Here is a 27,259-nt window from a genome sequence, read left to right as displayed (position 1 = left end):
GAAGTATATGAAGTAAAAAATGATTGGTCTCATTCCCCAGTGTTAGGTGTTAGCACTTAAGAGTTTGTAATGTATCTCTGTCCAGACTTTGCCACGTACTAGCCGTGAGACCTTAGTTAACCTCTCTAAGCCTCTCACATTCTCCATCTGTAAAACAGTGATAATAACCGTTCCTACCCAACAGAATTGTTGCATAGATAATTTGAGATAATTCATGTGAATTGCTTAGCACATTGCCTGGTGTGCAGTTAATGCTTAATGATTTGTAACTAATTACATTTTTTTCTTCCTTTTTAGTTTATATACAAACATAAGTTTGGGTTTTTTTTAAAGAAGAAATATGATTTTTTTTTTTTTTACAATAAAGTTCCAGAGGTGATTCTGATGTGTACACACTTAAGAGCTGAAGTAAATACTGGGAAGTAGGTAATTATAGAAGGGATTTCTATTTGGGGGCCAGAATTGCCTTCCATTGTCTAGCACAAACCAGGGAAAAGGAGAAGGTAATGGTTTTCTTCAGCAAACCTGTAGGGTAGTATAAAATTCACACAGGTAAATGTTATTTCTGTTTTCCAGGTCTACAACTCGAACAAAGACAGCCAGAGCGAAGGGAGTAAGTATGTTGCTTGGATACTTTTCTACAGGTAGGGGTGGGCCTGGGCCTGGAGCAGTTGCTCTTCTGGGGAAGAACCACCAGGAGGTGCTGTGGGCATGTTGGGTCGCCCCATTCCCCCAGTGCAGTCGAGCTACTTCTGCTCCAGCTTACAGCGGCGTCAGTGACTCCAGGACAGTCAAGTGAGCCTGACTGGCAAGGCCGTGATGACATCTTGCACTGTATAGTCCTTCACACTGTACAAAGAATTTTTATGTACATTATCTCAGTTAATCCTTTGTTGTCTTAAGAATGTAGCTCCAGTCACCACTTAAAAGTCACTTAATCCAATAACACCCAGCTCCCCCAGCGCCCTGTCCTGTGGGAAGCCAGAATTGACTTTGCCTCCCTCACAGTCTCGCTCCAAGGACTGGAGAGCCAGAACCATCTTAGTGATCGCTTAGTAGCTAACTCTGTGTTCCTTGTTGCCACTTTAAGGAGTTAAGAGTGGAGACGAAGAACCCTGTAATAATATTCCTCTTTCCTGGGAGTGACCCTGGGCGGCCTCTGTAGAATATACAGCACATTTCCCCTGCTACTGGCTCTGAGCACTCTGGTTAATCATGATTTCCAAGGGCACCTGTAACCTTGTCAAGATGATGGGATTAAAATGAAACCGCTATTGCTAGAGTGTTTGGGCTGATTATCTCCTTGGTGCACAGGGGAAAAAACAAATTCCTGCCACGTTGCTACCAGAGTACAAAGGAAATTCTGTCCCCTTGCCTCAGATTTGCTTTGTAAACTGCACTTGGAAAAAAAATTCCAATATAGCCCTACCGTGAATTCCAGTAGTGTCAGTAAAACAGTACCTCTTCGTGTGGACAAAAAGATGAGCTGTTTTTAGTGTGTGTGAAATCCATTATAGGACAGAGATTGTCTTTCTTTCATTCCTTCCAAAATACAGATTCTACCAGAAGTTTTAAATAAAATATTAAGTAATTTGGAATGGATGCTATTGGTAGGTTAAAAGGCCTTTAGGAGAGGAAAAAAATGTTTCTTTTTTTTCCTTCAGGAATTGAACAAGGGGAAATTTTTTTCAAGTAAATATTCAAGGAAACAAGTCATCCCCCCCTACCCCCACCCCGTGTCAGGTGGGATTGTTTTAGAGTATCTGAAATCAACTCTGGTTAACTTGGCCTAAAGTAACAGTACAAAATAATAATAATAATAATAAAGGAATACAGAAGGCTTCAGTGTAACTCACAGTAAGGTAGGAAGACCTGAAGAACCAAGGCTTGAAAACAGACCAGTTCTGGAGACCCAGGGACCAATGAGAAAGGGTCTTCTGGATAATATTTGCAGGATGATAAAGCCCATAAACTGTTTTTTAGTCCTTGCCTCACTCTTCTGAAGGTCCAGATTCCCAGGAAAGATAGCATCAAGGTGGTCTAGCTGTGGCCTACCCAGGGGAAGACAACACACCTTGATTGATGGTTTCAACAGTATTCATAAAATGGGAGCAGGGTAGTTTACCAAAGGGAGATAGGGGAAGCCACCGGGACAAGAGAGGATAGACGCCAAGCAGGCTGAAATAACAGATGCCCACACCATGCCCTAACCTGGGAGACACTTCTATCATGAAGGACCCAGGAACTGTGGGGGACTAGATGCATATGAATGGAGAACCAGCGCCCCCCCGTCACCCCACACCAGAAGTTTGCCTGTAACTTTTGACCTTACCAACCTACTTCTCTCTCTTTGAGCTAAGTGCCACTAGGTTTGAAAGACGACCATGACTCTGCTGGTGGGCGTGGCAGCTGGTTGTACTGTTTTGTAAGGCCTTTGGGGCATATGTATCGGAAGCCTTTAAAATGCAAATATCCTTTGTCCTAAAGAATAGGCTGGAGTGCAAAGATGTTTCTGTAAAAAAAGTTCACTGGAGCATCGGTAATAATAGTGAAGAATTGGAGACCATCTAAATGTTCAATAGGAAGTCCATTAAAAATATCATAAAGTACTATGTAGCCTTCAGAACAAGAGAGATCTTGGTATATTTGCAGAAATGGTATCCACAGTATACTCACTGAGTTTTTTAAAATTCAGGTTGTAGAACCATGCATTTATTAAAATAAATTAGTTGACTCATCTAGATACATTGATAGAAAAAATGTCTGGAAATACATTTATCATTAAACTCTTACTCAGGATAGAGGGCAGATTATTACGAGACACTGACCTGGGCAGATTATTACGAGACACTGACCTTCTACTTTAAATATTCTGTGTACTTTGCATTGTCGACAAAGAGTATGTATTTTACAATAATGGCGATTAATAGGTAGCATTTATCGACTGCTTACTGTGTTTCAGTGTGTTTTATCCACATTAGCTCATTTAAAGCTCACAGCACTGACTGAGGTAGGTGCTTTTGACCTACTTTGTATATTAGGAAATTGAGGTCGGTGAACTCAGGAGATACGATTTAATCTGAGTTCTGTCTGATTGTAACGTCTTTGCTGTTAACCATGAGAATATTCTGCCTCCCTAGGAAAAGAACAATACAGAAAGTTCTATCTTGGGAAACACAGACACTTGCAACATTTTGCTTTTGGCATCCCGTTATCCACAGGGTGCCGAGAGTTGGCTGCCTTGAGTCTCTGATGATTCTTCAATGGCTTATTACCCTTTCATTTAGGAAGTGGGAAAGAAAAATATGTGTTAAACATATTGCCCACTTTTCCAGGAGTACTTTTGATAGAAACAGTTTTTCTAGGGTATTGCTATTCTTTTTTTTTTTTTAATTTATTTACCTTTGGCTGTGTTGGGTCTTTGTTGCTGCGTGTGGGCTTTCTTTAGTTTCGGCAAGCTGGGGCTACTCTTCATTGCAGTGCATGGGCTTCTCATTGCGGTGGCTTCTCTGTTGCAGAGCATGGGCTCTAGGCGCATGAGCTTCAGTAGTTGTGGCACACGGGCTTAGTTGCTCTGCGGCATGTGGGATCTTCCCAGACCAGGGCTCGAACCCGTGTCCCCTGCATTGGCAGGTGGATTCTTAACCACTGTGCCACCAGGGAAGTCCCGGGTATTGCAATTCTAAAAGATGTTCTTTTAACTGATTTCCAAGCTCGCAAAACCAGAGGACTGTTCTGGGTTGGTGCTTCCTCCCGTCCTTTGGCAGTAGGAACCCCTCTTCACATCACACAAGCCTTAGCTTTGCTTCCCCTCCCCTCCAGAGCGCTTGTGCCTTTCATATTCCTCATGGCAGTGATTTGCAGTTTCACTGTGCTCATCGCCACAGGTGGCGCTATTGCCCAGGGTCTGATTGTTCTGCAACTCTGTTTATATGATAGTCAAAACTTTTTTAAAAGTAAGAAGTCAATCTGATAGGAATTTAAGAGCGAGACATTGCACTTTTCACCTTTAATAGCCATTTCCAAATGTCTAGCATTTTCCTTTCTAGAAAATATTTTGGTGGGAATTTGAATGCCAACATTTTATCACAGAACCAGAACGTTTTCAAGAGACAGGTAGCAAAAGGGAATTCCTTTGGGGACACTTCTGAATTTGTTGCTTTTCTCTTGAAGTTTCTCTCAGGCCGTACAGTGCCTGTGGGGTATAAGACAGGGCTGTAAATAATGTCTGGCACCTGTTGGTATTTTCCAAATGGCCCCGTTGCCAGGAGAGGATGGCAGCAGATAAATACATGCACATTTCTTTGCAGAGACTTTTTCCCCTCCTTTTTCTTCTCTGTTTGGATCTCAGGTACAGTGAGTGAATTAATCATAATCCCCGGTTTGTGGCACATGATCATCACAGGCCCCTCCCTTTCGCCCTTCATTCATTCATTTATTCATTCACTCACTCACTCCCTTTTAGTTCTTTTCCCACCTCCTATTCCTGTCTTCCCTTTCACCGTTCTAATGTGTACCTTTAAAGTGTATTCTTGGACAATGAGTATCTTTTATCTCCCCGTGTTTTTTTTTTTTTTTTTTTTTTTTTTGCGGTACGCGGGCCTCTCACTGCTGTGGCCTCTCCCGCTGCGGAGCACAGGCACCGGATGCGCAGGCTCAGCGGCCATGGCTCACAGGCCCAGCCGCTCCGCGGCATGTGGGATCTTCCTGGACCGGGGCGCAAACCCGCGTCCCCTGCATCGGCAGGCGGACTCTCAACCACTGCGCCACCAGGGAAGCCCTCCCTGTGTTTTTAAGTTACATAAATGTTTGTCTTGTTCTGTTTCCTACTGTGCCCCCTCAGCATTGTGTTAGGAACCGTCCATATTCCCCTGTCTACCTCCAGACTGTGGCTTCCATCTGCTGCACACTCCATGGTGTGTAACACTGTGCAGAGATGCACTCCACTCTGCGTGCCTCCCAGTCCTCATCACCACTAACAATACCACGAGGAACGTCTTTGTACATGTCCACCTGTGTGAGAATCTCTTTGGGGTTTACCCTCAAGGAGAGTTGCTGGTTAGCCAGAGGGTGTGTGTGTACTTTGTTTGAGGGAAGGCTGTCACCTTGTGATCTAGACTGGCCTTTCCCCAGTCCTCCCAGCCCGACAAGAGTATTTCCCCATTCCTGCCAACTCTTCTCATTATATTCAGCTTTCTAATTTTTTGCCAGTCTAATAGATATAAAATGGTAGCTCATTGTTGTCTTAATTTGTATTTCTCTAATAATTAGTGTGTTTGAGTATCTCTCATATGCCTGCTTACTGGGTGTCCTCTTCTGCTTTTTGCCTATTTGTGTCCTTTGCCCATTTTTCTATTGCAGTTACCATTTTTTTTTTACTGCTGATTTGTAAAGTTCCTTCTGTATTCTACATATTAGTTCCTTGTTAATTGTAGATTTTATTTATTTATTTATTTATTTATGGCTGTGTTGGGTCTTTGTTGCTGCGCGCGGGCTTTCTCTAGTTGCGGCAAGCAAGGGCTACTCTTCCTTGTGGTGTGCGGGCTTCTCACTGCAGTGGCTTCTCTTGTTGTAGAGCACAGGCTCTAGATGCACAGGCTTCAGTAGTTGTGGCACTTGGGCTCAGTAGTTGTGGCTCACGAGCTCTAGAGCGCAGGCTCAGTAGTTGTGGTGCATGGGCTTAGTTGCTCTGCAGCATGTGGGATCTTCCCGGACCAGGGCTCGAACCCATGTTCCCTGCATTGGCAGGCAGACTCTCAACCACTGCGCCACCAGGGAAGCCCAATTGTAGGTATTTTAAATATATCTTCCCATTTTGCTATCTGACAATTAATATTATGTGTGATATCCTTCCTTGAGTATAAAGTCTTTTTATATATTCAAAAAATTTTTTGCCTTCTGGTTTACGATTTTCAAGTTGTGTTTTGAAAAAGGCCTTTCTGACCCATGTCACTAAGATATGCACCTACATTTTCTTTTATTGGCTTCATGATTTTGTCTTTCACACTTTGGTTTCTAATCCAACTGATATCTACCATTGTATATGGTGTTTCATGAAGATTCAGTTTTGTTTTTATCCACATGAAAAGCCAGTTTTCCCAACAACATCTACCAAGCTATCCATTCTCACCCTCTTTGACTTGTGATACCAGCTTTATTGTGTATTAAGTTTGCACATCTGAGCTCTGTCTCTGAGCTCTTTATTTCCTTGGTCTGTCTGTTCTTGTGCTCATACCTCTCCAGTTTTAATATGATGACTTTGAGGCAGGTCTTAATATCTAGTAGTTTAAGTCTCCTCTCTTTACTCTCCTTTTTAAGGGTTGACATAGCTGACTGTGGACCTTTATCCTTCTATATAAATTCTAGCTTAAGTTTGATAAGTTCCTCAAAAATTTAAAATTTTCATTTTGGATTGCATTGAAATGTACAGGTTAATTTGTGGAAAAATGACACTTTAAAAAATATTAGTAATGGTTTAATCATTGAATGTTGTTTCTCACAGTATGCTTTACAAGTAACATATTTTTTAAAATGAAAAAAAATTTTATTGAAGTATAGTTGATTTACAGTATTGTGTTAGTTTCAGGTGTACAGCAAATTGATTCAGTTATATATATATATTCTTTTTCAGATTCTTTTCCATTATAGGTTATTACTACGTACTGGATATAGTTCCCTGTGCTATATAGTAAATCCTTGTTGCTTATCTATTTTATATATAGAAGTATCTGTTAATCACATACTCCTAATTTATCCCTCCCCCACCTTTGCCCTTTGGTGACCATAATTTTGTTTTCTGTGTCGTGAGTCTGTTTCTGTTTTGTAAATAAGTTCATTTGTATTACTTTTTATTTTATTTTATTTTATTTTATTTTATTTTTTTTTTTTTGCGGTATGCGGGCCTCTCACTGTTGTGGCCTCCCCCGTTGCGGAGCACAGGCTCCGGACGCGCAGGCCCAGCGGCCATGGCTCACGGGCCCAGCCGCTCCGCGGCATATGGGATCCTCCCAGACCGGGGCACGAACCCGTATCCCCTGCATCGGCAGGCGGACTCTCAACCACTGCGCCACCAGGGAGGCCCAGTATTACTTTTTAGATTCCACATATAAGTGATATAATATTTGTCTTTCTCTGTCTGATTTACTTCACTTAGTATGAGTCTGATAGTCTCTAGGTCCTTTCATGTTGCTGCAAATGGCAATATTTTTTATGGCTGAGTAATATTCTATAGTGTATATATACTTCTTCTTTATCCATTCATCTGTCTGTTGACATTCAGGTTGCTTCCATGTCTTGGCTATTGTAAATAGTGCTGCTGTGAACATTGGGGTGCATGTATCTTTTCAAATTAGAGTTTTTGTCTTTTCCAGATATATGCCCAGGAGTGAGATTCCTGGATCATACGATAACTCTATTTTTAGTTTTTTAAGGAGGCTCCATATTGTTCTCCATAGTGGCTACACCGATTTAAATTCCCACCAGTAGTGTAGGAGGGTTCCCTTTTCTCCACACTCTCTCCAGCATTTATTTTTTGTAGACTTTTCGATGATGGTCATTCTGACTGGTGTGAGGTGATGCATCATTGTAGTTTTGATTTGTATTTTCTCTATTAGTTAATGATGTGGAGCATCTTTTCATATGCCTGTTGGCTGTCTGTATGTCTTTTTAAATTTTTTTATTATTTATTTATTTTTATTTTTGGTTGCGTTGGGCCTTCGTTGTTGCACTCTTTGTTGCGGTGTGCAGGCTTCTCATTGCGGTGGCTTCTCTTGTTGCGGAGCACGGGCTCTAGGCGCACAGGCTTCAGTAGTTGCGGCTTGCGGGCTCTAGAGTACAGGCTCAGTAGTTGTGGCGCACGGGCTTAGTTGCTCCGTGGCATGTGGGATCTTCCCGGACCAGGGATCAAACCTGTGTCCCCTGCATTGGCAGGCAGATTCTTAACCGCTGCGCCACCAGAGAAGTCCCTATCTGTATGTCTTGTCTGGAGAAATGTCTATTTAGAAATGTTCTAACTTCATTGGTTTACATACAGCTGGGAAAATTGACACTTTTATAATACTAAGTCACCTCCTCCAAGAGCTTTGAATGTCTTTCCATTTATTCAGACCTTTACTTTTCTGCCTAGAAGTCTTCTGTTTTCTTGGTAGGTTAATGGTTACATACTAAATTCAAAAACCAATCTGCTAATTTTGGCAGTCGTATGAGACACTCAACCGTGGATCCGGCTGCCATCAGGAACCTTCCCTGGGTTTGTTCCTGGAATGTCAGGAATATACATCAGTGACACTGAGTTTTCTCTAGTTGGTCAAATTCTTACCCAGTAGTGGAGGGAAGGGAAAAGGTGGGAGTAAGAATAGATAGAGAAGAAGGAAGTCTGGTTTGTTGCTTCCTAAGCTTCTTTACTGAGAAGGTGATCACACCAGTGTCGATCATTCTAAATGGCAAATGACTGTCATTGATTTTCCCCTTTATTATTACAAAGAACAGGACTCTGCCCTGGGTAGGGACCCCTCCTCTTCCCATCTTACCCTTTGCCACCTTAATGTGTATCTCCTGAGTCTACATGTCCTGTTTCTTGCTTTACGTTGGCTGCAGTTGTGAGATTTACTCCCCAAAGGCTTTATGAGAATTGGTTCATTCTCCTTTGAAATGAGCCCAGGTCAGAGGCAGAAGGGGGACCTAGGAAGGGACCTATTCTCAGCCCCGCTGCTGTTGTCCTGTAGTCCCACCTGAGAGACAGCTGGGAAGCCGAGAACTTGTCAGAGAGGGTAGACAGTCTGGTGCATGAGAGCAAGGGAAAGGCAGGCTTTTCTAGTGTGAGTTCGTCTTTACCAAGTTTGAAGTTTTAAATAATAAGTGTCACCGCCAACTTAGCTCTGAAAATATTAGCTTGTTTACAGAAACGCTGCTCTTCTGCTGCTTTGCCAGCTGTTTGGAGACTGACAGACTGAGACAGAGAGGGATGTCTCCTAATCTTGACTTCTAGTGCCACTTCCCTTACTGTGAGTATGAACTCGAATTCCATGGGTCAGTTGGGTCATTTAAAAGGAATATGCCCGAGTTGCCCTAGGTGTGCCTTGTCACACACTGTTGGCCCCAGCGGGCTTTTCAGAAGAATATTGCAGCCATTTTCTCTGCTTCCCACTCTTGTCGAACATGTTCTTTGCATCGACCTGAACCTCTCACTAGACTTAACTGTAGGGGTCCAGGCTTCATTCAACTAATACCTCTTGGAATTCTTAAGGGCCGTGGCCCTGGGTGACATGAGTACTGAGGGGTGAGGACACCAACCAGCAGTACAGTTGCCTCTACCTTTAAGGAGTATATGGTCTGCTGATGAAGTTAAGACCCCTGGGAGATGATAGACCGATGGCCCATCACACATTTATGGGTGTGTAGTACCCGTGCTCTCTGCAGATGCACTCATGTGCAGTCAGGTGCGCACAGCCAATTGGAATGGGCTTCCATCTAGGCTAGAGAGGCTTAAAAAGTGCCCTCCCTTCTCTCCAGAAGAAGGAAATATAATTCTTCCTCTTTGCTTCCCGGTCTTAATTCCTTCATTCCTTCCAGTTTGTTTTTTATTTATTTTTTTATACAGCAGGTTCTTATTAGTTACCTATTTTGTACATATTTATTTTATTTTTAGCTGTGTTGGGTCTTCGTTGCTGTGCTTGGGCTTTCTCTAGCTGCGGTGAGCGGGGGCCACTCTTCGTTGGGGTGCATGGGCTTCTCATTGCGGTGGCTTCTCTTGTTGCGAAGCACAGGCTCTAGGTGCACAGGCTTCAGTAGTTGTGGCTCGCAGGCTCTAGAGCACAGGCTCAGTAGTTGTGGCACACGAGCTTAGTTGCTCCGCGGAATGTGGGATATTCCCGAACCAGGGCTCGAACCCATGTCCCCTGCATTGGCAGGCGGATTCTTAACCACTGGGCCACCAGGGAAGCCCAGTATATTTTCTTAATATAATCTCCCCTATGGATTTTAAAATAGCTGAGATTATTTTGTATGGTTTTCTTTTTAATTTAATTTAATTTATCTTTTATGCAGCATGTTCTCATTAGTCATCCATTTTGTACACATCAGTGTACACCTGTCAATCCCAATCTCCCAATTCATCACACCACCACCACCACCCACCACTTTCTTCCTGTGGTGTCGGTACATCTGTTCTCTACATCTGTGTCTCAATTTCTGCCCTGCAAACCGGTTCATCTGTACCATTTTTCTAGGTTCCACATATATGTGTTAATATACGATATTTGTTTTTCTCTTTCTGACTTACTTCACACTGTATGATAGTCTCTAGATCCATCCACGTCTCTACAAATGACCCAATTTTGTTACTCTTTATGGCTGAGTAATATTCCATTGTATATATGTACCACATCTTCTTTATCCATTCATCTGTCAGTGGGCATTTAGGTGGCTTCCATGACCTGGCTTTGTAAATAGTGCTGCGATGAACATTGGGGTACATGTGTCTTTTTGAATTACAGTTTTCTCTGGGTATATGCCCAGTAGTGGAATTGCTGGGTCATATGGTAACTCTATTTTTAGTTTTTTAAGGAACCTCCATACTGTTCTCCATAGTGGCTGTATCAATTTACATTCGCACCAACAGTGTAAGAGGGTTCCCTTTTCTCCACACCCTTTCCAGTATTTGTTGTTTGTAGATTTTCTGATGATGCCCATGCTAACTGGTGTGAGGTGGTACCTCATTGTAGTTTTGATTTGCATTTCTCTAATAATTAATGATGTTGACCAGCTTTTCATGTGCTTCTTGGCCATCTGTTTGTCTTCTTTGGAGAAATGTCTATTTAAGTCTTCTGGCCATTTTTTGATTGGGTTGTTTGCTTTTTTAATATTGAGCTGCATGAGCTGTGTATATATTTTGGAGATTAATCCTTTGTCCGTTGATTCGTCTGCAGATATTTTCTGCCATTCTGAGGGTTGTCTTTTCATCTTGTTTGTAGTTTCCTTTGCTTTGGAAAAGGTTTTAAGATTCACTAGGTCCCCTTTGTTTATTTTTGTTTTTATTTCCATTTCTCTAGGAAGTGGATCAAAAAAGATCTTGCTGTGATTTATGTCAAAGATTCTTCTTCCTATGTTTTCCTCTAAGAGTTTTATAGTGTCCAGTCTTACATTTAGATCTCTAATCCATTTTGAGTTTATTTTTGTGTATGGTGTTAGGGAGTGTTCTAATTTCATTCTTTTACATGTAGCTGTCCAGTTTTCCCAGCACCACTTATTGAAGAGACCGTCTTTTCTCCACTGTATATCCTTGCCTCCTTTGTCATAGATTAGTTGACCATAGGTGCGTGGGTTTATCTCTGGGCTTTCTATCCTGTTCCATTGATCTATATTTCTGTTTTTGTGCCAGTACCATATTGTCTTGATTACTGTAGCTTTGTAGTATAGTCTGAAGTGAGGGAGTCTGATTCCTCCAGCTCTGTTTCTTTCCCTCAAGACTGTTTTGGATATTCAGGGTCTTTTGTGTCTCCATACACATTTTAAGATTTTTTATTCTAGTTCTGTAAAAAATGCCATTAGTATTTGATAGGGATTGCATTGAATCTGTAGATTGCTTTGGGTAGTAGAGTCATTTTCACAATATTGATTCTTCCAATCCAAGAACATGGTATATCTCTCCATCTGTTGGTTACATCTTTAATTTCTTTCAGCAGTGCCTTATAGTTTTCTGCATACAGGTCTTTTGTCTCCCTAGGTAGCTTTATTCCTAGGTATTTTATTCTTTTTGTTGCAATGGTAAATGGGAGTGTTTCCTTAATTTCTCTTTCAGATTTTTCATCATTAGTGTATAGGAATGCAAGAGATTTCTGTGCATTAATTTTGTATCCTGCAACTTTACCAAATTCATTGATTAGCTCTACTAGTTTTCTGGTGGCATATTTAGGATTCTCTATGTATAGTATCATGTCATCTGCAAACAGTGACAGTTTTACTTCTTCTTTTCTGATTTGTATTCCTTTTATTTCTCTTTCTTCTCTGATTGCTGTGGCTAAGACTTCCAAAACTATGTTGAATAATAGTGGCAAGAGTGGACGTCCTTGTCTTCTTCCTGATCTTAGAGGAAATGCCTTCAGTTTTCACCATTGAGAATGATATTTGCTGTGGGTTTCTCGTATATGGCCTTTATTATTATATTGAGGTAGGTTCCCTCTATGCCCAGTGTCTGGAGGGTTTTTATCATAAATGGGTGTTGAATCTTGTCAAAAGCTTTTTCTGCATCTATTGAGATGATCATATGGTTTTTATTCTTCAATTTGTTAATATGGTGTATCACGTTGATTGATTTGCATATATTGAAGAATTCTTGTATCTCTGGAATAAATCCCACTTGATCATGGTGTATGATCCTTTTAATGTGTTGTTGGATTCTGTTTGCTAGTATTTTGTTGAGGATTTTTGCATCTATATTCATCAGTGATATTGGCCTATAATTTTCTTTTTTTGTGATATCTTTGTCTGGTTTTGGTATCAGGGTCATGGTGGCCTCGTAGAATGAGTTTGAGAGTGTTCCTTCCTCCATAATTTTTTGGAAGAGTTTGAGAGGGATGGGTGTTAGCTCTTCTCTAAATGTTTGATAGAATTCACCTGTGAAGCCATCTGATCCTGGACTTTTGTTTGTTGTAAGATTTTTAATCACAGTTTCAATTTCATTACTTGTGATTGGTCTGTTCATATTTTGTATTTCTTCCTGGTTCAGTCTTGGAAGCTTATACCTTTCTAAGAATTTGTCCATTTCTTCCAGGTTGTCCATTTTATTGGCATAGAGTTGCTTGTAGTCGTTTCTTAGGATGCTTTGTATTTCTGCTGTGTCTGTTGTAACTTCTTTTTCATTTCTAATTTTATTGATTTGAGTCCTCTCCCTCTTTTTCTTGATGAGTCTGGCTAATGGTTTATCAATTTTGTTTATCTTCTCAAAGAATGAGCTTTTAGTTTTATTGATCCTTGCTATTGTTTTCTTTGTTTCTATTTCATTTATTTCTGCTCTGATCTTTATGATTTCTTTCCTTCTGCTAACTTTGGATTTTGTTCATTCTTCTTCCTCTAGTTCCTTTAGGTGTAAGTTTAGATTGTTTGAGATTTTTCTTGTTTCTTGAGATAGGCTTGTATTGCTACAAACTTCTCTCTTGGAACTGCTTTTCCTGCATCCCACAGGTTTTGGATCATCGTGTTTTCATTGTCATTTGTCTCTAGGTAATTTTTGATTTCTTCTTTGATTTCTTCAGTGATCTCTTGGTTATTTAGTAACATATTGTTTAGCCTCCATGTGTTTCTATTTTTTACAGGTTTTTTCCTGTAATTGATACCTGCGCTTACAATGTGGTCTGAAAAGATACTTGATATGATTTGAATTTTCTTATATTTACCAAGGCTTGATTTGTGACCCAAGCTATGATCTCTCCTGGAGAATGTTCCATGAGCACTTGAGAAGAAGGTGTATTCTGTTGTTTTGGGATGGAATGTCCTATAAATATCAATTAAGTCCGTCTTTTTCAATGTATCAGTTAAACCTTGTGTTTCCTTATTTATTTTCATTTTGGCTGATCTGTCTACTGGTGTAAGTGAGATGTTAAAGTCCCCCACTATTATTGTGTTACTGTCGAATTCCTTTTTTATAGCTGTTAGCAGTTGCCTTATATATTGAGGTGCTCTTATGTTGGGTGCATATATGTTTATAATTGTTATATCTTCCTCTTGGATTGATCCCTTGATCATTATGTAGTGTCCTTCCTTGTCTCTTGTAACTCTTTATTTTAAAGTCTATTTTATCTGATATGAGTATTGCTACTCCAGCTTTCTTGTTGATTTCTATTTGCATGGAATGTCTTTTTCCATCCCCTCACTTTCAGTCTGTATGTGTCTCTAGGTCTGAAGTGCTTCTGTTGTAGACAGCGTATATATGGGTCTTGATTTTGTCTCCATTCAGTGAGCCTGTGTCTTTTGGTTGGAGCACTTAATCCATTCACGTTTAAGGTAATTATCAATATGTCTTTTCCTAGTACCATTTTCTTAATTGTTATGTTTGTTTTTGTAGGTTCTTCTCTTCTCTTGTGTTTACCACTTAAAGAAGTTCCTTTAGCATTTGTTGTAGAGCTGGTTTGGTGGTGCTGAATTTTCTTAGCTTTTGCTTGTCTGTAAAGCTTTTGATTTCTCCATCAAGTTTGAATGAGATCCTTGCTGGGTAGAGTAATCATGGTTGTAGGTTCTTCCCTTTCATTACTTTAAGTATATCATGCCACTCCCTTCTGGCTTGTAGAGTTTCTGCTGAGAAATCAGCTGTTAACCTTATGGGAGTTCCCCTGTATTTTATTTGTCATTTTTCCCTTGTTGCTTTCAATAATTTTTCTTTGTCTTTAATTTTTGTCAGTTTGATTACAGTGTGTCTCGGTATGTTTCTCCTTAGGTTTATCCTCCTGGGACTCTCTGCACTTCCTGGACTTGGGTGGCTCTTTCCTTTCCCATGTTAGGGAAGTTTTCGACTATAATCTCTTCAAATATTTTCTTGGGTCCTTTCTCTCTCTCTTCTCTTTCTGGGACCCCTATAATGCCAATGTTGTTGTGTTTAATGTTATCCCAGAGGTCTCTTAGGCTGTCTTCATTTCTCTTCAGTCTTTATTCTTTATTCTGTTCTGTGGCAGTGACTTCCACCATTCTGTCTTCCAGGTCACTTATCCATTCTTCTGCCTCAGTTATTCTGCTGTTGATTTCTTCTAGTATATTTTTCATTTCAGTTATTGTATTGTTCATGTCTGTTTGTTTGTTCTTTAATTCTTCTAGGTCTTTCTTAAACATTTCTTGCACCTTCTCCATCTTTGCCTCCATTCTTTTTCTGAGGTCCTGGATCATCTTCACTATCATTCTGAATTCTTTTTGTGGAAAGTTGCCTATCTCCACTTCATTTAGTTGTTTTTCCTGGGTTTTATCTTGTTCCTTCACCTGGTAGATAGCCCTCTGCCTTTTCATCTTGTCTATCTTTCTGTGAATGTGGTTTTTGTTCCACAGGCTGCAGGATTGTAGTTTTTCTTGCTTCTGCTGTCTGCCCTCTGGTGGATGAGGCTATCTAAGAGTCTTGTCCCTTCCAGTTTGTTTTTAACCTAGTACTTTGGCAGAAATCCTTTGTATTTGCATAATGCTCAAGAACCCACTGCAATTTGCCAACTTGTCATTCACAGTGGCAGTGAGGGGAAGAGCAGTGATAGGTGAAAGTTTGCAAAGTTGGAAGAAGGATCTAGTTATCTGTAGGGTGCAGACATTGAATCTCTGAACCTCATTCCTAAGGGGGTTGACAATGTTGTATTTTTGCTTCTTATAAAAATATTATGAACTCAATGTGGAATATTAAGGAAATTGTAAGGATTTTCAAAAATTCAATAAAACTCATCTATAATATCATCCCCAGAGATACTTCTTTTCTTCCTTGCCTTTTTTTTCATGATGTCTTATATTTATTTTGCAAATGTCAATATGTATTTTGACTTAATTGGCATTATACTGAATATGCTGTTGTGATTCTGCTTTTAAAAATTCTCAAGCATTTTCCCAGTTGATGAAAGCTGTTTATAAGTATTATTTATAATGGTTGTTGAATGCTCTGTCATAATTTTACATCCTAATTTTTTGAACCATTTCCTGTCAGTGGTCTTGAATGTCCTTTGCAGAGTTTTCCTTTTACAAATGACATCAGGCTGAGCATCCTTGTGCATCAGGCTTTGTACATATTTCAGGTTATTTCCTGTGGGAAGGTCCTGCTGGGTGGACTGGGAAAGCTTTTGTTTCCGTGAAGGCTACCGTTTGAATGGTGCAGATTATCGTGCGGGCCCACTGGCCATGGAACTGCAGGTCAGGGCTGGGCCTCTCTAAGCTTCTGTTTCATTGTCTGTGAATGGGGATAAATCACAACCCCTACCTCATAGCCTTGCTGTGAGGATAACAGCTCAGCACATTATCTGGCATATTAGTGAATAAGTGCCTAATTACCGTTGTTGTTATCCTTATTGTTATCTGGTCATGCCTCTCCCATAAGAGGAGGAAAGAGCACAATGGATTGGCTGAACTGCTTCTGAGGGGAGCAGGGGAGGAGAACAAAGGGCAGCAGCCAACACCCGTGCTGATTCGGGCTCGATGCCTTATGTTAATTCACTGAATCCTCACGACTGCATTTTTCAAAGTGGGGTATGTGCACTGCTGGTGATACCCAAGATCATTTTGGACAGGACAGGACAAACATTTTCAGTTGCCATTTAAATTTATATATTTATTTAATGTGTATTGGTGGCGAGGGACACAAGTAAACATACCCCCGCCCTCCGCCCCAGTTTTCTAAATGTTACTGCTTAGCACAGGGGTCGGCTTTTTCAGGAAAGGGCCAGATTTTCAGATTTGCGGTACTGTTTAACTCTGCTATGGTGGTGTGAATGCAGTCGTAGACAATACGGAAATGAAGGGGGTGGCTCTATTTACAAAACAGTCGGTGGTGAAGTTGGCCCATGGGCTATAAGTCTGTTAACCCTTAGCGTAATACAAAAATAGGTTTTTAAATATTAGTCTATTCAAGACAGCATGAGGTTATGGCAGGGAGCGTGAGTGTGGTACATGGATGGGTACCATTTGCAGAAATACTTTTCACAAGTGAGTTGCAAGTGAGCAAACAAGCTTAAAGAAGTCAAGGTACCAGAGGTGAGAAGTAGTGGAGCTGGTGTTCAAACCAGAGTCTGCCTGATTGCCAACATCATTTTCCCCCACTATTCTTGATGTGCATGAGATCTTTGTTCTGCCATGCCATCTGTCATTGTGTGGCCAACCCCTTGGGGCTGGAAGGAGTTTCATCATCAGCCTCCAATGCCTAACCCACCTGGCTCTTTGCCACTGAGGGGCCATCCCATGTTCCTTCTTAGTGAGCCTCCTCTTGAGAGCCATCTGTTGCTCCTCACATGTCATGCATGATGCTGGGAGAGCCAGAGTCACATGTTTCAGTGACTCGAGCTTCCCAGGTACAGAACTGTAACATGACCCACTACTCTCCCATGGGCCTTTGGCAGCACAACCAAAGCTGCTTTATATGTTGTTTCCGTTACACATGCTCGTTCTTTCGGCCGTTATTCAGGTCAGACTCTCTGATGGTGCTGGGTCAAGGCTTTTCTTGTTTCGTGAGGACAAGATTGAGCCCTGGGGGAGGAGATGGGAAGGGCCTCATTACCTTTGCTCTGCTTGCCCATTGCCCTGCCTGTGGTCTCTGCATTCCCTTCATCTCTCTGTCTCAGCTTCCCTTGATCTGTAAAACAGAAAAAGAGATTGAGTCTTGAAGCTCACATGGGAAGGCTTGACGGGATCACATGGGTCACTCTTTTTAAAATGTTCTAAAGCCTTCAGCCATCACTAAAAGTCCAGCAGTCTCATGAAAGCAACGAAGGGCAGGAAAGAGGCTTTTCTTTTGCCTTTTGCTTCCAGTTGCCTTCAGCCTTTTGCTGTAAGAATACCCACAGTTGAGAGGCCGGGGAAGGCAGCCTCCGGTAACCAGGATCCCTATGGGATCAGAGCCATCCAGCGGCTGCCAGGTCTCCACTGGTCGGTGCCTTATAAATAGAACATTTCCCCTCTTAAACCTGGGAAGGATAGACGGCATTAGTGGGCATGGCAGCCTGACCTCCTGTGCACTGGCCCACGGGGCAGTCAGCTGAGGGCACCTTCCCCTCCAGGTTTTTTTCCGCGCCTGCCAGGCCAGGCCGATAGAAGACAGGTGCTCACTCCTTCCCTGGCCTGTGTTCCCTTCCCACTGCCCCCAGCCCCTCTCGGTCCTTCTTTCTCCTTTCCCCTCCATGGCAGGTTTCCGTCACTACCACTTTCGTCTCCTGAGCCACAGTCAGGGGAGATGGCTTCATTCTATCTCCCCAAGTGCTGACCCCCTGCACCCTGCTTTCCTTATGAGTTGTGTGCACGGCACAGCTGGTTGCTGTGGCTCTTGTGGCGTGGCAACACCCCAGCTTGAGTGTGCTGGGGTCTAGCAAGAGAGGAAGGAGAAGGAATGGGTTGTTGTCTCAGAGATACTATTCTTTGGGTTCCCGGCCCTTTTGTTGGGTGACACCCCATCCCCCAAGGACATGGCTGGCTGTGGTGCTCCTCAGACTTACCTGGACAGTCAGGAGCCTTTTTGCTTGTCCTAGAGGACACCTCACAAATCCATCCTCTCCTCAGCCAACTTTAGACTGACAGATGCAGCCAGTATGTGACTTTGCTGTGGCCTAACATCCCCTTCCGCTCAGTGGTGTGGGTTCTGGACAGATAGCAGGCTGCCGCCTGGCAGGTGCCAGCTGCCCCTTGGCATCCCAGTTTGGGCTTCAGCCAAGCAACAGTGAGCAGGTCCCTGGTGGCATCTTTAACTCTTAAAGCCCAGTGTAAGGGCTGTTGAGACAGAGACTGAAAGATTTTCCCCACTGCCACCAAGTGCAGGCTCTTGATTAATGATATAATTAATGGTAAACATTATCATTAGCACATACTATGTAGGGGGCAGTGTGCTCAGTGTCTGACCTACATTATATTATTTGATCTTTGTAAGAACCCTATGAGACAGATGGTAGTATTGACCCCATTTTCAGATGAGAAAACTGAGGCTTCATCCTAAGTGCAAACTTATGGTTACTCAAGATCATTCCTTCCGACCCTAATCAGTGTTCAGAGTGTGAAACTCCCATTCAACATGTAAGATTTAGCGGAGGCTATCATGTACTGTTGCCCACAGCAGAGGGGTGGGGGGCAACAGTGAGTAATGGTTGGGAACCTTGGCTCTAGAATATTATTACACGCATAGGTTGGAATTCCAGCCTCGTGGCCTGTTGAGCGTGTGGCCTTGGGAAATTAATTTCTCCAGGCCTCGGTTTCTTTATCTGTAAAATGAGGATCGTTTTACCGCCTACATCATTGGTTTGTTGAGAGGATCAAATGGGATTAGAATGGAAATTCTTAAATCAGTGGTGACTGGTATTCTAAGCAGTCATTAAATGTTGCCCTCTGCTGTTATTATCAATAACATCATCATTATCCAAAACCAGAGGCTATTTTTACAAAAGCCTGACACTGGACAGTTTCTTTTAGAGTTCCTCAGAGTGCCTTCACAGACATCGCTTTATTTGATTTCTACCACGCCTGATCTTCGAGATGAGGAAAAGGGTCAGAGAGGTGATGTATGCCCACGTCATACAACTTCATGGTGACTCCAGGTGCAATTCTTAGGCCTCAGATTCTGAATGGTATCTCTTTCCCTGCCTTTTATTGCCTCAGAGTTTTTTGTGATCAAAAAAATAGCTAGACTGTTCCTAGGGCAGATAAGATGGGAGGACGGTTAGGTAGAGGCCGGAAAGGGGTCTAGCTGGACAGAGGCAATTGGTTTTCCACTTGAAACACTTCCACCTTCGGAAAGCTGGCGGTGATCTCTATTGGTTGAGAAATCAGTGCACAGCCACCCAGGCCTCAAGGCAGAAAGGAATTGAGGCCACTGAACTGTAATTCATTCTCAGGATGTCCAGAGTCCCAGGTAGGCGACAAATGGTCCTGATTAAGATGGTTCTCATTACCCAGGCTTGTGTGAAGCTGTGCTCCTTCGCTGCTACCCTGATTAGGAATTTTAAGGGGGACTAGGAGATTGCAGATGTAAAAGCCCACAAGGAAACAGTCTTCCCTACCCTACCCCTCCAAGCTGATCTGCAGGCCTCAGCCTGTACTGTGCAAGAGCCCAGACGCAGCCACTCTGGCTGCCTGTGTCTGGCTGAGAACTGGAACAATTTGCAGCTGTCTTCGAGCCTCCGTTGACTCAGGCTGAGAGCTGGCAGGTTTATTCCAGGCCAGGCAGGGATTTCATCTCGTCTCCTGCTACCTATTTTACTTGCTTTACTCTCAGTCCCTCTCAGCTTATTTTTTCTTTATGTGTGTCCCCAGAAACCATGAAAAAGAAGATAGGTTCCTGTGTATGTGGTTAGCTAGGGAAGAAAATTCTGATTGGTGGCATTCATGCATAGAGGCCGGGGGATGAATGAGATCCCTGTCAGTCCTGTTGGTCTTGTGCTTCCCCCTGCAGAGCCCCTGAACTGTAGAAGGTACCAGTGTTCAGCCAGCGGCTCCCCATTGATGTTCCTAGAGTGCGAGGACTTCTCTACCTATTGATTTCTGGTGTCTCTGCTGGTGAAAATGTGGGTTGTATTTGTTGCTTCATTCAGGAAATGTGTACTGAAGCTACAGTAAAGCTGTCAGGCAGGGACTTTATCTGCCTTGTTGAGAGAAGCAGACAGCAAACAGTAAGCAAGCAAACAAAGGGAGGCTTCCTGGTGGAGAGAAGGGCCATGAAGAAGTAAGAGCAAAGGGATAGAGAATAACAAGGGAAGGGTGGCTATTTTATTTTATTTTTAATTTATTTTTAATTGAAGTATACTTGATTTACAGTGTTGTGTTAATTTCTGCTGTACAGCAAAGTGGCTCAGTTATACATATATATATACATTATTTTTTAAATCTTTTCCATTATGGTTTATCCCAGGATATTGAGCATTGTTCCCTGTGCTATACAGTAGGACCTTGTTGTTTATCCATTCCATATGTAATAGTTTGTATCTACTCATCCCAAACTCCCAGTCCATCCCTCCCCTGAAGGGTGGCTATTTTAGATACCAGGAGCAGAGGAGGCCTCCCCTAAGAGGTGACATTTGAGGAGAAGCCTGAACAAACAGAGGGAGGGTGGCCTGTCAGGAGCTGGCAGAGGAACCAGCACGTACAAAGGCCCCCGTGGCAGAGGGGATGAACTAGCGGTGTTCAAGGAGTATCAGGAAGGACCCTTGTGACGGGATTGACAAAGGCCAGAGGGAGAGTGGTCAGGTAGGCTGGACCATGTGAGGCTGTGGTCAGGAGATGGGATTGTGTTGTAAGTGTCATGAGAAGTCCCTGGAGAGTTTTGATCAGGCGAGTGACATGAGCCAATGTATATTTTTAAAAGATGATTCTGGCTGCCAGCAGAGAATCAACTGTAGGGGGCAAAAGGAGAAACAGTTGAGAGGCCATTGGAGCAGTCCAGGCAAAAGATGATGTGGCTTGGACCAAGGTATTAGCAATGGAGATGGTGAGAAGTAGTTGGATGCTAGGTGTAAGTTATTACTGATGGGACTGGCTAACAGATTGGATATGGGGTGTGAAAGACAGCAAGGAATCAAGGATGACTATTGAAATAGGACAGCTTGCTGGTAGAATGTGGTACCCTCCCGTCTTGTCCTTTCAGCTAAGTTGAAGGTGGTGTGTGGTACAAGTTAGGACAGTAGTTCCCAAATGTGTTTGTCACCTTCATTATTTTTTTTAACATATACATATGCCACCTGTAATATTATTTACTTAACTGTTTTTTAAAATCAATTCACTCTTTTTAGACATTTATTTATTTATTTATTTATTTATTTTTAGACTACATTTATTTAAAAAACATCGTGCTTTGTGTGATAAACCAATACATTTATAATGCTTATTAAAATAAGTGTATAACTATCGCAAATATTTATTTGTGAACTACTTAGAATCATTTCATATACCCCAATGGCACAAGCCAACATTACATTTTGAGGTACATAGCACTGGTGAATCATTATTATCAGATGGGGACTGTGGAATAGATATTACCCATTAATTAATAGTCAGTAATCATTTGTATCTGTCTTTAGTGATAATAGTTTTAATTGCTTGGTGTACAGTACAGTGTTATCCCGTGTGATTCTCACACCTACTGAAGCATAGCCTCTGGGGGGGCACCCAGAATCTGCATTGCAACAAGCATGCCCCTGGGTCTGTGGTCCACCAGATTTGGGAACTGCTACTGGAGTAGAAAGGGCAGAATCCAGAAAATGTGACCCCAGCCTCAGTCCTTTTCTGACTAATTATGTGAACTTCAGCAGAAGAGCAGGGAATAGAAGAGAATGAGCCCTGGAGTCAGCCCGAGTTAGAATCCTGGTTCCACCACTCACTAACGCCATAATCACATAGAAGCTCCTTAGCCTTGTTTGAACCAAGGTTTCCTGCCTACAAAATAGGGATGGTGATGATGATGATATGATGCAATTAAGTGCTCAGTCCAGAGCAACGCTGTGTGCTCAGTAAGCGTTACTACTGCCGTCACCATTGTTGGTACCACTTAACATCGTGAGCCTGGCTTTTCTCATCATAAAAACTTAACAGATATACTGGAAAAATCAAGTAAGCTATAATTTATTAACTTATTCCATAAATGGTAATGTATTGTCCTTCATCATACTTACTTGTGTGGAAACACAGCAAGAAGTTATTAGTAAGAATAGTAATAATAGGTACCCCATGGGATTATTGTAAGGTTAACATGAACTTGGGTATGAAGAGTTTTTCATCAACTGGAAAGTTTGATTCAAATATTATGATGTACTGTAGTTACTACATCCTAATATTGTAGTACTGGTAATGACCATTTTTGAATATCAAGTAAGTCTCAGTTGCTGTGCATTTCATTTGACCTTTGCAACACCTAGGTGAGTTATCCCGACCACACAGGTGAGGAAGGTGAAGCTTCTCACCTAAGGTGGCAGAGACCGGATTCTAAGCCAGGTCTGTCTGGCTTTAAAGCTCATTGTTCTTTTTCCAGTACATACCACTTCTGTCTGTGTGACTTCAATCAATATTAAAGTTCATTCGTATTCCCTGAGTACCTAGCTGGGGAACAGAGTATAGGGCAGTTGGCAGTGGAGTGGGATGGCACACAGGATTGGGGAGCTGATCTGGGATTAAAAACTGGCTCTGGCACAGTGTTTGAGAGTCCGCCTGCCGATGCTGGGGACGCGGGTTCGTGCCCCGGTCCGGGAAGATCCCACATGCCGCGGAGAGGCTGGGCCCGTGAGCCATGGCCGCTGAGCCTGCGCGTCCGGAGCCTGTGCTCCGCAACGGGAGAGGCCACAACAGTGAGAGGCCTGCGTACCGCAAAAAAAAAAAAAAAAAAGAACTGGCTCTGGGTAATTGCCAAAGTAAAGAACTCACACCTTTTTTGGGCCCACTGGAAGCTTCATGAGGATGGTTTTCCAAGGGCCACAGCCAGGGAGCCCTGGCAACTATGGGGCTTCACATGCTGAGGAGAAAGGGTGTGAGCTCCTCTGAGTGTGTGAGCCAATTGGAAATCTCTTTTGCAGATGGGATTTTGTATTCAATTCAATGTGGGTGTTTTTCTTCATGGCTTTTAATGATGCTGAAATGGATTAAATTCAGAATGAGCCAGGCAGGCCGAGCTTTAAAGAGCAAATCACAGAGCAAATTACATAGGGAAATTGAGTAAATTTCTGTGGTGAGAACATGCCCTGGGAACTGTCCATAAAATGGTGGGCCGCTCTCAGAAACTCCAGACAACCTCCTGTATCCATCCACATTAAAAGCGCAGCAGTGACTTCCTTTACGTCTCAGTTCTCTTGTTTTTATTTCTAGCAAATTCCATTTCTCCCATAAAAAAACACTTGAAAGGTGGTTTTTTGATCAAAGGAAAGTTGAATAAATTTCCTAGGGAAGTTTTTCAGACTAGGAAAAACTTGTCGAATACCAGCTTTAGCAAAGTGGTAATTCCATCTAATTCATGCTGAGCCTAATTCAGGTAGGTCAGCTCCTCTCCTTTTGAGAAGGAGAGGTTTGAGGTCTGTTAGAATTCCTGGGATGCACATATGGGGTAACTTTGGGCATATCCCAAAGCATCGTTTTTTTCAGACTATATGTCCATCAGTCAACCTATGATATGGAAAGGTCCCTTCTATTCAGAATTGGTGATTTGGCCACTTGTTGCCTAGTTTCTGGGTGTTGTGAATACTGATGATTTGGAGATAGGCAACAGCAGGTCAGTAATTTTTAGCAGAGGGGCTCCTGGACCTGAAGAGTGGGTAGCACAAAATTCTAGGGGGGAATGCTCTTGTCTTCTAGAGCTTTCTCAATGCTCAGGCCTGTCTGACTGTTTAGATGGCTCAGTTAGTATGACGTGAAAAGAAGTAGGCAGCCTAGTTTCATACCACATGCAGCACAGTGATAGTGATGCCTCAGGGGGCAAGCAAAAGATTTCTAAAAGTGTCCAGGAAACCTAAACTTGGTTTTATCTCTTCTATTCCATGTCTTGGCTTGCACAGGTTTCATTTTTCCCTTTTCTAGGACTGATTCTTGCGGCTGTACTGTTTGGTGGTAATACCTCTTTGTACTGATACAGGAAGGAAGGAAGTGGTTAGATTAAGCCATTCATTTCTTTATTTAACCTCTATATCCTCTCAAAAGATGAAATAGCTGAGGACCAGAAGCTTACTTAACTCATCTACTTTCATAGGGTTTACATCAGTTGAAGTTTGAAAGGTAATTTTGACTCTAAGACACTGTCCCTCAGCAACTCTTCCTGCCATTCAGTCACCAATTTACCTATCCTTGCATCCAAAGTGAAAAATTACACCAATGAAAAGTTACAGGCTTCCACTTCATTTCTAGCACTATAGGGGACAGTGAAAGACAGAGATATAATAGTGAATAAAATAAATAAGTAAAGTTATACATGGACCATTGCCTTTATGAACGCGCATATCTAGTTTGATAGACATTTTTTGCAGGATCATACCATTTATTCATTCATTCGTTCGTTCATTCATGCCATACCATGCAGCTTGTGGGATCTTAGTTCCCCAACCAGGGATTGAACCTGGGCCCTTGGCAGTGAAAACGCGGAGTTCTAACCACTGGACTGCCAGGGAATTCCCTGCATTATACTAATAAAGGTAAACCTGTAATTGTGTTGCATACTCTGAAGGAGAGGTTGATGGCATTATATCCAAGTGCATGATGGAGGCATTAATCTAGGTGGAGGGGTCAGAGAGGCTTTTTTGAGGAGATGATACTTGATGGGGGAGACCTGAGAATTCTGAGTTATTTGGGCCAAGGGGCTCCCAGGTGAAATCCACAGCTTGTGCAAAGGCTGAGGAGAAAGCGTGGTCAGTTGGATACTCGGAGAGGAAGCCAGTGTGGTTGGGATGCTGAGACATAGGGGAAGGACTGAGATGAGGCTGGGGCCAGACCATGCAGGGCTGTGTGGGCCATGTTAAGGGCTGGGGTTATCGTCCCAAGAGCAGTGGGGTGTCACTGAGTGTTTAAGCAGAGGGGTAATGTGGTCTGGTTTTGTCAAGGTCATGGGTGCTGCAGGGTGGAGGGCAGCTTGGAGGGAGCCAGAGGAGGTGTGAAGAGACCAGTTAGGAGGGGCTTGGAACCATCCTGGTAGCAGATGACCAGGACCTGGTCCAGGACCAGGGTGGGTGTGGTGAAGGCAGAGAGAACTAGATAAAATTGAGACTCAATAGGAGGTAAAATTGAGGTGATAATTTGGATATGGGGGGTAAGAAAGAAGGGGAGTGCTGAGGGTTAGGCTCATGATTTTTTTTTGTTTTTTTTTTGTTTGTTTTTTGCGATATGCGGGCCTCTCACTGCCGTGGTCTCTCCCGTTGTGGAGCACAGGCTCCGGACGCACAGGCCCAGCGGCCACGGCCCACGGTCCCAGCCGCTCCGCGGCACGTGGGATCCTCCCAGACCGGGGCACGAACCCGCGTCCCCTGCATCGGCAGGTGGACTCCCAACCACTGCGCCACCAGGGAAGACCCCTAGGCTCATGATTTTATTGGAGTTCTCACCCTCTACCATCACCTACATGCCTCTTTTGGGGTTTTTTGCTTGTTTTGTTTTGTTTTTAAAGGCCAGGCAGTGTCAGATGAGGTAGTGTGAGGTACTAGAAGCTACAGAACAGGGCATTGAAGGTTATGCTAAAATCCTGTCTGTACCTGGCCCACCAGCCTCCTTCTTTTAAACAATTTGACTGAACCTTACAGTATGTTGTTGTTTTAAGCCCTTTGCAGTAAAACAGTCAGTTCCTGAATTTAACCTGCCTCCTTACTCTCAGAGTTCGTACCCTGTGCATGATAAGCATAAGCCCCAAAGGTCTGCCAGGCATCCTCCTCCCGCTTCAGCCCTAATATTCTCCAGGTTGGCTGAGAGTCAAACCACCTGTCTCATGTCCTCCTGTTCTCCAGAGAGCTTTGAGAAAATAGGTTTGTGTGACCCTGGCCCTTTCCTTTCTCTAAAAGCAGACAAATAATGCTTCAAAAGTTGACATGACAGTTAAGGGGATGACCCTTTTCTAACTTGGTGCGTCAACCTGGGTGTTCGATGCGAGCTCTGTGAACATTCATTATACGACAACTGTTTGGCCTGCCCTGTGCGTAAACCTGGGCAGAGGTGAACTCGAGGGTGAGTCAGGAAGGTAAGCTGGTCCAAGCCTTAACTGCCAGACGGTGGGTGTCAGGCCTGGAAGCCACCGGCCCTGCAGCAATTCATCACCAGTCAAATTAAGGGAATAATGCAAGTAGATATTTAATGAGAGATTATTTCTGGAGATTATAAGGATACAGCAATTGCAAACAAATCCCTGACCTTTTCTGAGCCTGGGCTCAGTAAAAGAGCTGAATCACCTGCTTGAAGGGATTAAGGACAGCCGCTTCCATCTGGCGGGCTGCTCAGACTTTTTCTGTCATTAGCAAACTCTGCTCGGTGGTGATGGTGTTCTAAACCTTTTAGTGGAAACTGGATTTTTCAAGTAGGAGATCTCAATTAACTTAGATTATGTACCTGCTGGGCAGAGATCAGGACTAATGATCTGGTTATGGATGCACCATGGTCCGTATCACATCGGTGGTACTCGGTACATGTTAAATAAGAAAGCAGTTGTTTATCATTAGTAACCTAATCATAACATCAGCAGGAAGCTCAGGTTGATGAGAGTAGCAGTCAAACCTGTGTTTGTGCGTGTGCGTGCGTGTGTATGTGTGTGTGTGTGGTGGGGGTGGTACCAGAGACAGAGAGATACAGGGAAGTGCCAGTGCAGGGAGCAGTGTAATAATTTATACCAGTTCTAGTTCAGAGATTTGGAGTAACAATAGGTAAACTATATTTCATGAGTTCCTTATTGGGAACTGTTGTTTGCTATGAATTCTATTTCTGAACCCAGTTTTGTTTATAAAACTGCAATAATTATCAGTACACGACTTGAACACATTAGAGGCTAATAGAGAGTTACCTTGCGCTCTTAGCATTTGACTTTGCAGTATGTGAATTTGTTATATGTATTTGGACTTAGACAACTAATATATACTAATAAATACTGTTACACATGTAATGTGGAAGGCCTTTA

The 27,259-nt window shown here is 42.7% G+C and overlaps 1 protein-coding gene across 3 annotated transcripts in view; it reads left to right on the top strand.

Annotated features, from left to right (window-relative positions):
* The window catches only part of ARHGAP26 (Rho GTPase activating protein 26), a 490,933-nt gene that overhangs the window by 249,288 nt on the left and 214,386 nt on the right, over positions 1-27,259 (top strand). For all 3 annotated transcript variants that reach the window (XR_014294215.1, XM_082622793.1, XM_082622792.1), the window contains exon 12: positions 577-613. Coding sequence is in view for 2 of the 3 variants with exons in the window: in XM_082622793.1 (XP_082478919.1) it covers positions 577-613 (37 nt within the window). In the remaining variant the exon portion in view is untranslated. The remainder of the gene's footprint in view (positions 1-576; positions 614-27,259) is intronic.

The sequence above is a fragment of the Mesoplodon mirus genome (genome assembly GCF_964341445.2).
Source record: "Mesoplodon mirus genome assembly, chromosome: 5".
NCBI lineage: Eukaryota > Metazoa > Chordata > Mammalia > Artiodactyla > Ziphiidae > Mesoplodon > Mesoplodon mirus.
The sequence above is the reverse complement of the archived record's forward strand: the minus strand, read 5'-3'. Positions and strand labels throughout refer to the sequence as shown.